General features: G+C 36.2%; 1 protein-coding gene across 50 annotated transcripts in view; it reads left to right on the top strand.

Moving 5' to 3' along the window:
* The window catches only part of msi2b (musashi RNA-binding protein 2b), a 413,958-nt gene that overhangs the window by 381,710 nt on the left and 15,481 nt on the right, over positions 1-16,767 (top strand). For 34 of the 50 annotated variants that reach the window (XM_087282615.1, XM_087282616.1, XM_087282617.1 and 31 more), the window contains one exon: positions 5,776-5,955. The exons of the other annotated variants lie outside the window; for them this stretch is intronic. In XM_087282615.1, coding sequence (XP_087138741.1) covers positions 5,776-5,955 — 180 coding nt within the window. The remainder of the gene's footprint in view (positions 1-5,775; positions 5,956-16,767) is intronic. 50 annotated transcript variants of the gene reach the window in all.

The raw sequence follows: 16,767 nt of genomic DNA, 5'->3' as shown, positions 1-16,767 counted from the left end.
TCAAGTCGGAGGAAGTGAGTTTACGCATCTATCACCTGTCAACGATGCACGCACTCCCCCCAAACCTGCCATTATAGAGTAATTAGATTTCTTTTTGAGTGAAGGGGAGAGGCTTGTTGTATGTAACTGTGTTTGTTTTTGTGGAGGGAGAAGAGAAGATATTAAGCGTATTGTTTAGTTTGACTGTGAGGTTGCGGTAGTGTTCAGTGTGTCTGTTAATGGAAGGGCACACTGCAAAACTCACATCCTGCGTCCTCACTTCATACCGGAGTTATTCACAGAGGCATAAAACATCCCGAGTGCTATTCTCTGTCTGATTGGCAGCGTACAATACCGCCGAACATCACTGAGGAGCCATTATTGTGGCAACTTTTGATGTTTAAAAACGGCAGTGTTTAATTTAGCGCCACTTTTTTCCCCCCTCACTTCCACTTGGTCAAAGTGAATCATTTGCATGCGCTCAGAGAGAGAATTAGCCAGCGAAGGTAATCAAGCAGCCCTATTCTGCCAGATGGCTTTCTCTATAGACAGTAAATGGGCACTTTTTAACTGCGTTTTATTCCGTGTTTCTGCTTCAGATAGCACTGTCATTGGACGTGATCTACCTGGATAATAAACGTAATTTCTGCAGGCCGTTATTAGATAAGACCTTTCCTGCCACCGCATTAAAACGAACAGCTTTTCAGGTCTAATTTTCTATGTCAATGCAAACAAAGAATCCAGGTGTGTTTGTTGTACGTACGGTAATGTCGTATTTTGTGTCCTGCCGTGGAAATTAGGCAGAATATTTATGCAGATTGCGGCAGGACCCCAACCATTGTTGTGCGCGGCAGGGCTCAGGAGCGTTAAACAAAAAGGACGTCCCCCTGCCCCCCACCCCTTGTTGGCGAGGCTGTGCCGCACGCGCCTATAAAAGGTCTTCATTTGTTTGTTGTTAAAGATCTAATTAGGAGGATGAGGGGAAACAGGACGAGATGGCAGCTTGTCTAATTAAGAGGCGCGTCCAGGGTTCCCTTTGAACCTCAAGGACGCCCATCTATTAGAGAGGCCCATCAAAAATGGATTCAGCCTAAGTGCGTTTTTGGTTGCTTTCCTTAAATGATTAAAGATGTGCATGCTGGAGTGGGCTTCCCCTCCTCTCTGGGAAGCCGAAACACTTGAAGATTCGGAGCATACCTCAGGCATTTCCTCCGCTTTTCCGCAGTTAGCTTGAACGTCGGGATGCATCTGTGATTTATTCGGCTTTGAGAGTGTATGTACTGGCAGGATGGGAATTTTCATGCTCGTTTTTGTTTACTGATGGTAAGCATCTTTTCAAGCCTGAGAATTTCACAGGTCGGTTTTGGCAGTCTCTGAAAGAGACGGCAAAAACAGGAATTTGCAACACGTATATCATTTGGCTTTTTCTTGGAAAGACGTCTGATAAGAGGTACATTGTAGCCAAAAATGTGTGGGCTGCAAACACCACACCTGTATGTGCTTGTTGAACATCTGACTGCAAAACCACTGGCATTAATGGGGAGTTAGTCCTTCCTGACAGCTTCCAATCCTGTGGTCGGTTGTAGGGATTTGATTCTTCTCAGATGCCTTCAGTGGGGGTTTAGGTTTCAAGTTCCTTCATGCCTTAAAGTCCTTAAAAGCACATCTTTATAGACTTTGATGCACCTCATTCTACTCTATATGGTTGTTTATCCCTTTTCAAGATCCTTGCAACACAGAAGCTGTTTATTACTTTTCCTAGGAATATTTTATAGGAATAATAAGATAATATTTTAAATAATAATTCCTTACATTTATATAGCACTTTTCTGGACACTCAAAGTGCTTTACACATTTTTGGGGGAATTCTCTTCAACTACCACCAGTGTGCAGCATCCACCTGGAGAGGAGGCAGAGTGATGAAGCCAGTTATGATATGGGGATGGTGAGGAGGCCGTTAAACCCCTACTCTTTTACGAAGGACATCCTGAGATTTTTAATGGCCACAGAGAGTCAGGACCTCGGTTTAATGTTTCATCTGAAAGACGGCGCTCACTGAACAGTATAGATTCTTCATCAATTTGGGCTGGGCAATATGGCAAAAATGCAATTTTGATAATTATATTCTATATTGAACAATGACGATATATCCAGAGCTTATTATTGTTATTGACATACATTTTATTACGATTCGATACAATATCCTTTATCGGCCCGGACCTACCATTAAAATACTGGGGCATTAGGACCCACACAGACCCCCCGGCTGGGCTCACTAACACCTCTTCCGGCAACAACCTAGCTTTCCCATGTGGTCTCCCATCCATCTCCCATCCAGGTGCACCCCTGCTTAGCTTCAGTGGGCAACCATGTTATAGTTGCAGAGAGCTAACTGCCAGTTTTCAGTTTAAACCATGTTGTATCTGATTGGCAACTGCTTTGATAATACAAAGTTTTTTCTTAAAAACAGTCCAAGTGTATCATAGGATTTCCATATTTATTTCTAAACATGAAATAGGAGGTTGTGGTAATTGTGAAATTGTGAAATGTTTTCTATCAAAAGTTATTTTACTGAAAAGGTGATCAATAATGCGTGTTGCAGTGGTTTGTCAATTGGCACACACATTCATGTGTAAGCATAATTCAATCCCAAAAGTGTTTTTTTAAAACCCTGATAAGACTTTATGCAAAATTTTACCAGTACATTGGAGACCTAATTGTACTTTTGGTAATTTGCTTAAGAATGCTACCTGATTCTGCTCATTTACTTATTTAACTAGCAAACATCTGTTAGTAATAAAAGTATATAGCCAAACCAACAAATAATCTGTAGTTGTGCATCACATTTGATTAGATTAATGCATACTGTAGTCACACCAAACATTCAAACTTTTTGTTTCAAGTTAAACCAAATTCAACATTTAGCAAAAACAGCCTTTTGGTGGAGATGGTCACTAGTGTCCACATATTGTCTATAAGCAATATTAACACATTTTTGGATCTTTAATAAATGTGTTTGGTGGCCAAAAGCGCAGTCATTGCTGTTTTTCCATTAGAGCGGACTCGAGGTTTGAGCTGAGCTGAGCAGTCAGCAGACTAGAGGTGGATAATTAATGAGTGATTGGAGAAGGTCAGAGCAGCATAGCTACAGCCTGTGAGAGAGTCAACTTTCCTTTCTCGTTTCTTTTATTTATATTTCTTTATCACTCCCTCAACTCTTCTTAAATATAGGCTGGCATAAAGCTCATTTGTTCTGCTGTAAATATATCTGATATTCCACTGAAGCTAATTAAGGTGGAGGAAAAGGAAGAAGAATCGAATATAGTAGTACCTGACCAAGGCTGCTCTAATGAGATGCTCACTGGGCTGATAGCTTGTCTGATATAAAACCATAGCAGAAGGGACTGTATTGACTATTTGTCAACAGTTAGCACAGGTACACTGGAGTTCCTTCCATCCTTCTCTTTAACACCCTTCCTAAAGATCACAGTCTCTCATTTGTATCAGCAGCAGGCAGTGCAGGTTGCAGTCAGTTTAATTACACACCACCGGCAATGGACAATATTCAGCTGCTAGGGCACATCTATCTATATTTGTCTGCTTTTCATACAAAGATAGTTATTTGGGTTTAATGATGTAATATATGTACACTAGCAACATTTATTAGTGAAGCATATTTGTTATTATTTTAGAAGTACTTCCAAAAAAGTGTCCTATTTCTGAACCTAAATGAATTGCTCATGCAGTATTTAATTATTTACTCACCATCTACTTGTAACAGCCCTGCACAGTTTTCTTTATTGTGTTGAACACGTAATAAAACCTTTTTTTTCTTTGTACAAACAGTTGATGGAAACCTGTTTGGTTACCAAAATTATTCTGAATGTCTTTTTGTTTTTCAGCAGAAGAAACGAATGCAGGCTTGAAACAAGTGAACAAGATTCTGAATGAAATTATTCATGATGTTGATGTCTTTTTTCCTTCAGTAGAACATTAGATAAGCTATACATCTGAAACTGTGATCCCCGGTGGTTAATAAAATGCACATTAACAGCTATCAACACTTTCATAGTCAAAACAAAGAATACAGGCAAAACAAAAGTAATTCCTGTGAATCCTGACAAATAATTCTCTGCAGGAAACTGAATTGTGTGTGCACTAATGCAACTTTTTTTATAGGTTGTGATTGTGCTCATGATCATTTGCAGAGGCTGTGAATTAAAGGTAATGTTGCAAATTATATTTGGTTTCATTACATAAGACTTCATCAGAAGCCACAGGTATTGATTTTGGTTTGCCTGTAAATGTTTTGAGACTCACAAAGTGCTGTTCACTTGCATTTTATGAGTCACCAAGGACACGGATTTTATCTAAAACCTTTCTTTACAGTTCTGATGAAGAAAAAAGGCAGCACACTTTGTATGTCTGAGGAAATTTTAATTGAACTGTCCCTAAAGGAATAGTTCACTCTGCCGATTTGAATGTTATCACTCGATTGAATGGGTGTTATCAGTGGATATCAGCTGATAGATATGGGCCAGTAGGGGCCTTCTGTGCCTACTAGTAGGCTCAGAAGGCTGTAATCATCCATATGCATGGTTAATCAGCTATAGATCACATACGGCTGCAGCCGAACTATTCACATCTAAATTTCTTTATTTACTTTCATTATTATTTTAATATTAAATTTCCCATTAATTACATTTTATTGATCTCTAGCCCTACCCCAACCCTAAACCCTTAAACCGTCACAGTAATGTAGAAACAGATCTGCATCTGGAGTATTTTTAATATAGCTGATTAACCATGTGGATGGATGATAACAGCTTTCTAAGTCTACCAGGCGCAGAGGGCCCCTACTGGCCCATATCTATCAGCTGATATTCACTGATAACACCCATTCAATTGAGTGATAGCATTCGAAGCGGGTGATTCACCAAAAAAAATTTTAATTCTGCCATCATTTAGTATGCTGGGGGGAAACAGCCGTTGATTTCCTTAGTATTTTATTTCCTACTATGTATTTTGATGGCTAACAGTCTAACATTCTTTATAATATTGTTTTGTGTTCAACAGAAGGAAGAAATTCATAAATGTTAAAAGCCACTTGAGTGTGAGGAAATCAGTAAATTTTTATTTTGGGCCGAACTATCAAACAAGTCTGTTATAGAAAAGGCGAAATGACACGTGCATAAATTTACAGACTCACTATAAACTAAAATATCATTTGATTTGAATCATAGTGTAGATGCATTCACACAAAGAAAAAGATTCACGTTATCATAAGCTTGTGTTTATAATGTTTGACATTATGCAACATATGCTTTGTGGTTTGGTTCCCAATGAGTTAACCAAATAACAAAACACCAAACAGCAGTATTCTAGTTAATTTCCTGCCTGTAATGTTTGTAGATGCCGAATCCAAATTAGCATTTCAAATGACGAGCATTTCCTTCTCAGAAGCTCTATTAAGGTCAGTCACTCTTTACGTAATCACCATCAAAAGTGAACTTGCGTTTGATGTGTAGTGTCAGTATCCCCGTCTACAGCTGCAGTCTTCACACACTCACCGTCACATTCACACTCAGTCACACAAACCAAAATATGACCTTATAAACTCACCATCTATCTATATACCCAGTTGCACGCTACATTGTACAACCATGAAAGTCAGATATGAAACATTGCCTCATAATATTACTATGCAAAGTCCTATTTCCCCCAATGATGGAGTCCAACCCCTCCTCCTCCTTCTCCCTTCCTCCTCCTCCTCCTCCCCTGTACTGTATCTCCCAGGCTTCCCCGATTACGGTTTCTATTCCTCGCCAAGCGACCAACGGGGGCCCCCCTTCTCCTTTGCGGACTATGGCTCCCTGGGCCCCCAGGCGGCTCAGCTGCTGCAAAGCGAGCATGCCACATCAGCCTGCAACTCCCCTCTCCAGCACCTGGCCAGCCCGGATCAGTATAAGAGCCCAGGTGTGTACCCGCCTCTCCTTCATTCAATGATTGAATTGATTCATGCCGTTTATTCATCACCCTGCCATTCATTAAAAAGAGCGAGAGTGGGGGGACAGATGAGAAGGGAATGCATGTTGAATTTGGGGCTGCAAAATGTATCGTTTCAGCATTGACATCTCAATGTGTGCACTCGCAGTAGTCACATCACAAGATGTGCAATGATGAGTCATGATTATAGTTGACTAGGGGTCACAGACATAACAGATGTGATTTGCAAAGTTTTACCACAAATTGAGTGAAGGTTTATCATTCGCAAGTGTGTTTAAGGAGCAATTCATATATATATATATATATATATATATATATATATATATATATATATATATATATATATATATATATATATATATATATATATATATTATATTCATATATATATATATATATATATATATATATATATATATATGTATATATAGAGGCTTATTTTACAACATTCCTAAAGTTGAAGAGTTGAGTTTTGCCATTTTTGAATCCATTCAGCTGATCTCAGGTTCAGGCACTGTATATTATCATTGCACTTAAGTTCCATGATTTTACACCGTAATGAGAATAAACAGTAGTTCCTAGTCTTATCGGTCTAGAAAATAACAACTTTTAATTTTCTTTCTTAATCCATGATGTAACTACAGAAGAGTCAAGATTATGATAGAAAAAGCTTTTTTGGTAATTTTTTTTGAGTGAGATGATAATGGTCTAATCTGATTTAATGATCTATGCTAAGTTAAGCTAAGAGTACTCCCACCAGAACAAGAGATTGCCTGAATGGATTCAATAATGGAAAAAAACAACTGTTTAACTCTATGATAGTTGTTAAATAGTGTTTTTAAGTGGAGTGTTCTTTTAAAGCATTCAGGCACTAGAAATTGAAATAATAATAATAATAATAATGATAATAACCATAAAGTGTCATTTTCTATTTGATTATTCAATTTCTGTACCTGCCCAGCAGGCACAGGATGTTAACATGTTTGACATTGTACGCCAATGTCGTAGCAAAGTTGCATTTTGTTTGGAAATGAAAATCGGGTTGACATCAGAACCCAACAACAGGACGGCATCAATGTCCAACATCCAACCTAAAGTCAACTAAATATCAATGTTTAATGTTGTTACAGCTTGACGTTGTGTAGACGTTACCACTATGACCTCTGTCAGCCATGGGATATTGGTTGTCATACCTGACAAATAAATGTCAGTATTTCACATCAGTATGACGTTGGTTTAAGACAGGGGTGTCCAAATTTGATCCTGGAGGGCCGATGTCCTGCAGATTTTAGCTCCAACTTGCCTCAACACACCTGCAAGGATGTTTCTAGAAAGCCTAGTAAGAGCTTGATTAGCTAGCCCAGGTGTGTCTGATTGCGGTTGGAACTAAACTTTGCAGAACACCGGCCCTCCAGGAACGAGTTTGGACTTGCCTGGTTTAAGATGTTGGCTTGATGTTGGATTTTGGTCATTTTCCAACACAACCTAAAATCAACCAAATTTCAACGTCATTAAATACATTCACTAAATAATTTTGTCCTTAGACGCTGACTAGACATTGAATTTTCACCTGATGTCATCACCTAAATCTAACCTAATATTAACGTCCTATGACTTTGTGTGCCTGTTGGGTGAATACTGTTAGACTCCCCTGAAGACTGCCAATGTCATTTTTGTCTTTGCTCTATTATATTTATTTATGCTTATCATTTGTTTATTATAATTTATCTAGATTCGCTCCCCTACAGAATCAACTCATTCACTCTAAAATTCTTCCCAAACAGTAGAAAATGCAGAAAAACTAAATCTTGTAATGTTGGTTTTCTCCAGTGTCTTGCAGACCTAGTTGAATTGTCATTTTGAGGGAGTGTGTGTATATGTGAGTGTATATACTTGGCCGCTTGATGTATATGTAGTGTGAAAATAGAGCTGCGTCAGAGCAATTAAACCAGGAGATGCCACGTATGCGTTCATGCCTGCCGGTTCATATCTTTTCCAGTTCATATTCATGCACGTATATATGTATTACACACCCATCGGCTCGACTGTCAGCCTGCTGGCATGTGAAAAATGATATCCAAACATTCTACTTCATGTACTCCAGTATAAAATGACAAGCCATTTGTTGGAAGTTGATTGTATCGCTTAGTTAGATGCAATATCATATATTGAGATAAATTGTTAATGCATCTCCTTTTTTGTGCTGTGTGCATCTTTTGGTTTGAAAATGTGTTTGGACACTTAAGGGATACATCTGTGGAAAATAGAAATTCTGTCATTCTTTATTCACCTTCATGCCATTCCAAACAGAGTGATTTTATTATTTCATTGGAACACAAAAGAAAATACAATATGTTATTGTTTTGGGGGAGGGGGAGGAAAACCGATGAAAATACCATACACATTTAGAATGAGTACATGGTGACATAATAATCACCAGTTTTAAGCTGTATGGGTACGTTTATGTGACAGTTTACAACTAAAAACAGAAAACTTTTTATGTTTTTTGGCGATTAATTCACACAACAGCAGCATTTTGGGGGCTTGAAAATTAGGAATGCACCGAAATAACAATTCTGGACATCGCCACATACTGATAATAATACAGCACTTTTAGTCATTTTGATAAATCAATGTGAACAGGGATTGTTTTGATAAGGTTGACTTGTAAACGTACACATGAAGCCTTTTAAAATAAACGCATGTCATTGCAATGCATACATTTTTTTTTTTTTTTTTTTACATACATAAATATGTTTGTGAGGTTTAAAATTTTCTAAGTTTTGGATAGGGATGCTCCGTGATCAAAACCAAAAGTTCTGAATGCATTCTTTGTAATAATTGTTAATTATTAACACTGGAACTACCACAACCAGAACTACTAGATTTACCATAGTGATCATTCTGGCCATTCTCATTTAAGACATCATAGCGTCACATCATGCTTGCATTCAAAGCTTCTATTGAGATATTAAAACTAAGCTTTGGATGTCTGTCGTCATATTTCATTAATTTATCACCCTAAAAATACAATCTTTTTGGTAAAATAACCAATAGTTACGCTACTAGACCACCTGCAAATGTCTGTGGCCTACTTTCATTTTCACTTTTACAAGCAGGAGAGAAGGCTTTTTCGCAGCACTGAATACATGCTGTTTAGAAAGACAAGTAAAGTTATGTTTTTGCTAGGAAGTTGCTTGGCAACAGAGGCAGGCATATTCAAAGGAACAGGGAAAGGTAGCAAATGCTGAAATGCATGCGTTCAGTTCATTTTGGCCGCTTTGGTAGTTCAAGGTAGAAACACTCCTGTTTTTTTTGTTTTTTTGACATTTTGATAAAATAGCAATTTTACAAAAATATATACATTTCTTTAGGAAATGGTAAGGTATTATAAATATGTGGGTTTATTTTTAACAAAGTTATTCAATTACAAAAAAGTCTAAATGACTCCATCGGTAATCTAGTATTAACAATATAGTTAAGTAATTTTGTAAGACTTAAATATTAAGTAAATTACTTAAGTTGTACTGATTTAAAAAAAGAAAAAAAAAACACACAACCGAATAAAATAACTAAGTTTTATTGACAGTGAACGAGTCAAGAGGCATCATTTCAACAGCACAAGAGCACTATTTCAAGCAGCATGAACCAATACTACATAGAAATGTGCTTTTAGTATGTTGAGTGTGCATAGATGTGTATATGTGTACATGAGAGAAATATCTAGAGGAATAGTTGAATATTGAGCTATTTTGAAGTATGACCATGGTGCTAGCAGAAGCTAGTCGACGTTGCTCATAAAGCTGCTCTTTGGTCAATGCAACAAGGAATCTACATTGACATGAATGGGTTTCTTAACACATCGCTTTCCACATCCGATGTGAAAGCTGCTTCAGACTGCATAGTGACTACAGCTGGAGTGAGAGTGAAATCAGCACTCAACACGGCTATGTGGTGTTTTTTGCTTGAAACCTGCAGACAATCTGGCTGGTTCTAAAAATGCATCCCTTATTTTAAATACTGTCTGATTTTCAAATAAATTTCACATATGGAAGAAATACAGTCTGCAGCTTCATTTGATTGCAGCTAACACTTGCTTTGATAGTTTTTTCATGCAAGAAATTACAGCTTTTTAAATTAGTGTTAAAATAAATTTTTTTGGCAAATGCATATACAGTTGCATAAAATAATGAGTCAAAATGAGAGGAGTGTGTAGCATGGCTGAAAAAAGGTCTTGTTTTGACAGCACATTTAAAGGGAAATTTTTGCTATTCCCAAGCGTATTTTCCTAAGCCTTGGTGTATTTTGCAATGCAATTTTTCATGGTAGTGCACCACTGAATTGACATTCGGCCCTCTTGAAAACAGTAGTGTTCCACTTTATATTCAGTAGCCTGTAGTTCAAAGGAAGGCAGTCTTGGCAATAAACAAGACACGTTTTAGCAAAAAAGAAAAATAAGTGCCGTCAAGAGCCATGATAATGACTAATAAACTATCTTCCAGACATTGAGGCATGTGTATATTAGGCATCAACGCCAGCAAGCAGACTGTTTCTGGTTCAGATCCCAGTTAGGAGATGCCAAGGAATGCTGAAGGAGATTATAATGCTTTCTGCATTTCTTTCTACGTTCTGAGCAGAACATGCGTGCTTCTTTCTTTAAATGACAGTTGATCTTTAAATGATGGCACACTTTTAGAAAGACATTGGTTTTTGAAATAAATCCATAATAGCTGGTAATGTGCATGAATTAGTTTTGCAGCAGTATTGAGCTACAAAAACAATTTCCTGTTCTGTTAATGAGCACATCCCCATTGATGGCTTCTGGAGATATAAAAGACAGCGAATCAACATATCTTATTAGCGCCTGTCTATAGGGAATACAGAAGACAGTCGTAGCTCAGGACGTGATGCTGTCACTTACAGTGTGCTGCTTTCCCCTTCTTATTTTAGTAGCTTTTATTCACGACAAGGGGAACGCTGATTTGCCTTGATCCAGATCAGTATGAGAACAAGAATCTTTTAACATTGAGAACGACCTGGGATATGGCATTGTTTGTTTGGCCTCCTGTTGCTTTAAGAGGCATTTATGCTTATAGTGGCTGCATTTATTTATAGATAAATCTTTAAATGTCTATAAATCATATGAATCATATAAATCATATTTTACAACCATATAAATCAGGGATTCTCAACCTTTTTCACTTTGGGGCCCACTTCTTTCACCGATCAAATTTAAAGGGCCCACCTGTCTGACAATTTTTCTAAAATGTCAGTATGAAATGCTCATTTAAACCCTATATATATATATAAATTTTTTTTTTTTTTTTTTTTTTTAACAGATTTAAAGAGAGCCACAGGTCATTAGGGAGATTACAAAAGACCAGCTTCTGCTTTAAACTAGACAGAATCAATACCTACTATTACATATCTACTATTCAAAAACAGACAAATGTAGAATATAGTAAAACACCTTAAATCTGTTAAAACCCGTCGATCTGATGGCGATCAAGTTTACAGCTGGATGTTAGTGCCTCAGAAGCTCATATGCAAGTTTATTTTACATTCTATGGCAGAAACACCATTGAGCCTCACTAGATCCTCCTGTTTGGGCGCACATCTGTTATAAGACAGTTAAATAGTTCACAAAAAAATACACAAAGAGACTTTCATGTCACGCAGGGCCGGCCCGTAGCATAGGCAGTATAGGCAAATGCTAAGGGCGGTGTACATCCAGGGGGCGCCAGAATTGAGTGCGGTTAAGTTGGTTTTGTTTTTGATATTCCTGACACATTCAGCGATAGATGGCAATAACTCAAAAACCTCTTAGCCTAAAAAGATCTAAATTGTGTTTCCTACAAAAAGACAAAGCTGGTTATGTTTCACAGCTGTATTTTTCTTTTTTTCTTCGCTCAACATTACTGCTCCGTTTAGCCGAGAGAGCTCGCGCGGAGTGGAGCTCTCAATAAGGAACCGTCGGAAAAGTGCTTTTTTCTTTTTCGTTTTTTTTTCTCCGTCCTGCGTGTTTTATTTTAAACACAACTCATTTTCGCTTAAATGAGCACAAACAGTTACTAAAGTACTCGAATGCTTCATTCATTCATATAGATCTGTGCATTCTTACAGTGACACCTCTGTTATCAAACAAAACTCAATGAGAGATTAATTTGCTGCTCTTCCCTAAATAACTATAGTAACTTTAATCAATATGCAAATACAATTAAAAGTTAAATAGATTTTATAGCTTTATTTAATTTCTGTATAAGCCATTGTTTTTAATAGGCTAAACCTGTTATTTTATTGTCAATATTTTCTAATGTTTGCTATGGATTCTATCATTTGAAGCTATTTGTTGTCCCATATTTTTTTACATCCCAACGTTGACAGATATGGCATATTATTGCTAATCAATAAATAGTTATAGTGCTATCTGTTAGTTTTAACGTCAGCTAATGTTATGGAAGGGCAAAGATGTTATGGATAATAGTAATAGTAATGTAACTACCCCCGTCATTCCTTCCTCAAGCAAGTGTGTAAATATTACATTAATTCAGCTATAACGTTAATTGCATTGGCATATTTATCTGACGTTTTCTCAGCTTTTAGTAGTCGATCAAAAAGCTATTTAGTTTCTCATGACTATACACTAGCAGTGGAATTTACTGCACTGTGACGGGGCGCCACCTGAAATCTTGCCTAGGGCGCCAAATTGGTTGGGACCGGGCCTGATGTCACGCATAGTATGTGAATGAACAGGCTTATGTGTACTAGTTGCAGATGCGATCATGAGGCTGCGCTGAGTTTGAATCAATCAGAGAACAGAAGAAAGTGCATTACTTTGATCATTTTAATAGAGCATACTAATAAAATAATAAAATTATAGTATAATATTGAGAGTTTATTTTAAGCCATCTCACAGCCCACCTGCAGGACTGCTAAGGCCCACTAGTGGGCTGCGGCCCACAGGTTGAGAATCCCTGTTATAAATCATACTTTAAATGTCTATAAATCATTTTTTTTTTTTTTTTTTTTACTTAGATTTATGCGTAAACGTTTAGTAATAAACTTTATTTAGGAATTAGATGGAACAAAATGTTCTTTATGTCATAACTGCAAATACAATAATATACAACATTAATACAATATTGACATAAGCCACAAATAAATGACACGTTAATAGATTTAATAATGAAAAGAACTGTACATTATCGTATAAAAATGTTTATACATTATAAGTAAAATATTCTTTAAACTAATTCAATTGCAAAGATTTTAGTACGATAGGTAACATTGTAACACTTTACAAAAGGTTGTATTAGTTGACGTTGGATAATGTATATTTACTAATATGAACTAACAATAAACAATACATTTATTACAATATTTAATCATGTTAGTTAACGTTAACTCACAGTGCATTAACTAATGGTTACAAACATGAATTTGGATGTTACTAATGCATTAGTAAATGATAAATTAGAATAAATAATTGCTGTACAAGTATTGTTCATAATTAGTTCATGTTAGTAAATGCATTAACCCTCAGGGGTCAAAGACTGCTTATACGCGATTTGAAAAGTTTGCCCTGATAACGCCGTTAAGATCTTAAATTACACTTTCAGTTTTGATCGTACAGATGAGAGCAATACATTAATCGAATCTGTTAGGTGTTTACTTTTTTGTGTACATTCACAATAACAATCTGAAACTCAGACATGAGACATCGTCACCTTGGAATTATAAGGTTCTATCTGTGTTCTGAATGATTTTGAGCTTTAAAGTTTTTGCATTTCATAGCAAACAATATGTGTGTAACATTTGTTTTTTGTTTTTTTTTTTTAAATAAAAAGTTTTAAAAAGTTAACAACTTCTAACAACTTTTTACAGAAGTTATGTTTATGTTAGTTTAGATAAGAAATAATTATTCACAGTATTTTGAAATACCCAGAGTTATGTACTACTCCATATCAATATTGAAGATACATTCTCTGCAAATAATCATATCCACTATTATTAAGATAATCTTATTTTACCTATTTGCTTTCTAAGTAAATATGAAGAGTTCAGATGCAAAAGACACTAAACGCCACTTCTGCCAAAAATGAGATAAAGACATTGAGTGGATGCTTTAGGCACGTAGTAAACCATCAACAAATAGATTTGCTTCTAATCATCCAAATCCCAGCATCAGCGCATTCAGAGATAACAGTTTGCTGGGAAAAGCCACTAAACGACAATTTTCTTTGACAACAAAAGCCGCTATATACCGAGAACCAATCAGAAGGCGTGAATCTGATCACATGTTTTCAATGTAAAAGTGCGCTGATGAGCTGGCTTTTATAAGAGTTTAATTCCGCTTACGATTTCGATTTTAAAAGACGCCTCTCTGAGAGCCTCTCTGACTGTCAGTGAATGGCAAGTGAAAACATCCCTTACCTCAAAACTCTGTGCATTATAAGAAGAAAAAAAAACACTGTACAGTCAGAAGTGTAGCATGCATTCATAACGTTTTTTTTTTTTTGCGCATTGACGCTACTTTGAATTCGATTTACTATACATTAAACAGCAACTGCGTTTCACAAAAGACAGAGTTAAGATTCCATTCTTTTATACCACATGGATGCTATGAGGATAAACAATAGACAAAGAAATGAAAAAAGAATAAATTATTTCATTTACATTAAATCTAAATCCCAAATATGAGAGATGACAACAGATTAAAATGTATTAATGTCAGTTTTAATGTTAATGATTAATGCACTTACTTTACAGATTTCATTCATTCATTTTCCTTCTGCTTTTCCCCTGGTTTATCACTGCGGAATGAACTTACACTTACTTGACAGATTTATATATTTTAAATTTTAGGTGGTTTGTGTAATGTGTTTTATGTTTAGTGAAATAATTTCTAATTAAATCTTTAGTGATTTTACAACTAATAACGCTGTCTTGTTCCAATAGGTGGATTTAGAGGGTTTTGCATTATAAGCAGACGTGGATTTGGTTTTGGTTTTGATGCAAAAGAAAATCTACCTTGTTAAAAACAAAAGAATTGTCTAAAGTGGCATTTTTGAAAAAAAAATAAAATAAAGTTCTTTTATTTACTAGATAATAACCTTATCATTACTTCAGAGCCTTATCAGAGGAGCTGATAGAAAATGCTCATGTACAAGAAAAGAGGTCTGATGGATTTAGAGGGTTTTGGATCTGAACTCTTCATATATTCTCTCTCTCAATTGTCCATTTGCTAAAATAATTTACGCCTTTATCACTTAATGGCATAGTCATTTGTTCAAATTGTTGTGACTTGCTACAGATTACATTGCAGTATTCTGGCCACCTAGCAACAGCCATTTCCCCTTCCCCCCAGATCTAGTGTTGTAAACACACACTTCCCCATCATCCTTCGAAGTAGATGACGCTATTTTGATTCGCTGACATTTAGAAGTGTGAGCTGTGACTGTAGAGCGGCTCACCTCTCCTGTTGTCTGTGTTCTCATTTGTGTGAAAAGCAGACGGATTGTGTGAGTTTACTCACGGTGGCATATTGCCCCCTATCTAACATATTTGCTCTCTTACATGAGCCCTGCAGGCTAATATTCCATTCACACAGATATCTTTTACCCTCCTGGGTTTTTTTTTTTTTTTTTTTGGAGGCTGCTGCAGTAATAGACTCCCCTTCAATGGGCGCCGATCTGAAGGCCTCAGCCTGTGGAGGAACTTGATTTAATATTCGCTTATTAATGGAAGTGTCATAGAGGGCCGCGCGTAGGAGAAAAATGAGCATGGCACAGCGAGGGGCCTAAAAGTTTCTAAGAGCGTTCATTTCATTTAATCTGTGCATTTGTTTTTATTTTCCTTAATTCGCCTCTCAACAGCGATGGAACGGAAGGGTCATCTGCAGATGACAGCATCCATGGCTCAAGAGCTCTGATATAATTAGGCTAATTGTACTTTCCTCCAAACCCCCCTCCAAGCCTTTCTTTTTCCTCCTTTCACATATTTTTCAGTATTTCTGCTTAGTGGATTATTATTTATGTTCTGAGATTCGATCTGCCAAGTCAATATATATTTTAATATATAATATAATATAACATTTTTATTAATATTTTGAACTTGCAGTGTTTTTGAGTTTATTTATTTTATTGATGTTCGACTTTTAGTCATTTTTTTCTTAATTTGATTTGCATTAAATGTTTATTTCTATGATTATTTAATGTATTTTTTTGTTTTCAATTTAAAATTTTAGTGCTTAAACATGGTACACTTAATTTATGTAAGAATTTATTATTTTTATATTTTATATATCACAGTGCTTCCCACACATAGACTGGGGCCGCCCAGGAATTTTTTTTGACATTTATTTATTTTTACTATTATTAACATCCTTTTACACCTTTTTGTATCCGCTCAATATAAAAAATAATATCTGCGATCGATTAAGTATTGGAAAATCTTTTGATTATCGTTTTATATGCATGAGACCTGTCAACACTCTTTTTTTGGGATTTAAAAAGTTTGTCCGGCCCTGGTTTCTAATCTCCTAAAAATGTCTGGGATTCAACTTTTGCTTCATCTTTCTATAGCTTGTATGTATTTTTTGAATTACTCTTTAATAAAGACCACTGTCTGCCTTCATCACCGCTGACAGTGCGCATAGCAGTGAGACTGAGAGAAAAACCATCTAAACCAGGGGAGCCCAATGTTTTTCAACTTAATTGAGAGTGGTGGGCCAAAGCTAAATATACTTAACTGTATTACAATAAAGTTGCTTCCTAATTTAAA

The sequence above is a fragment of the Danio rerio genome, chromosome 15 (assembly GCF_052040795.2).
Source record: "Danio rerio strain M-AB ecotype USA chromosome 15, GRCz13ab, whole genome shotgun sequence".
NCBI classification, from domain to species: Eukaryota; Metazoa; Chordata; class Actinopteri; order Cypriniformes; family Danionidae; genus Danio; species Danio rerio.
This window is presented reverse-complemented; position numbering and strand designations above follow the sequence as displayed.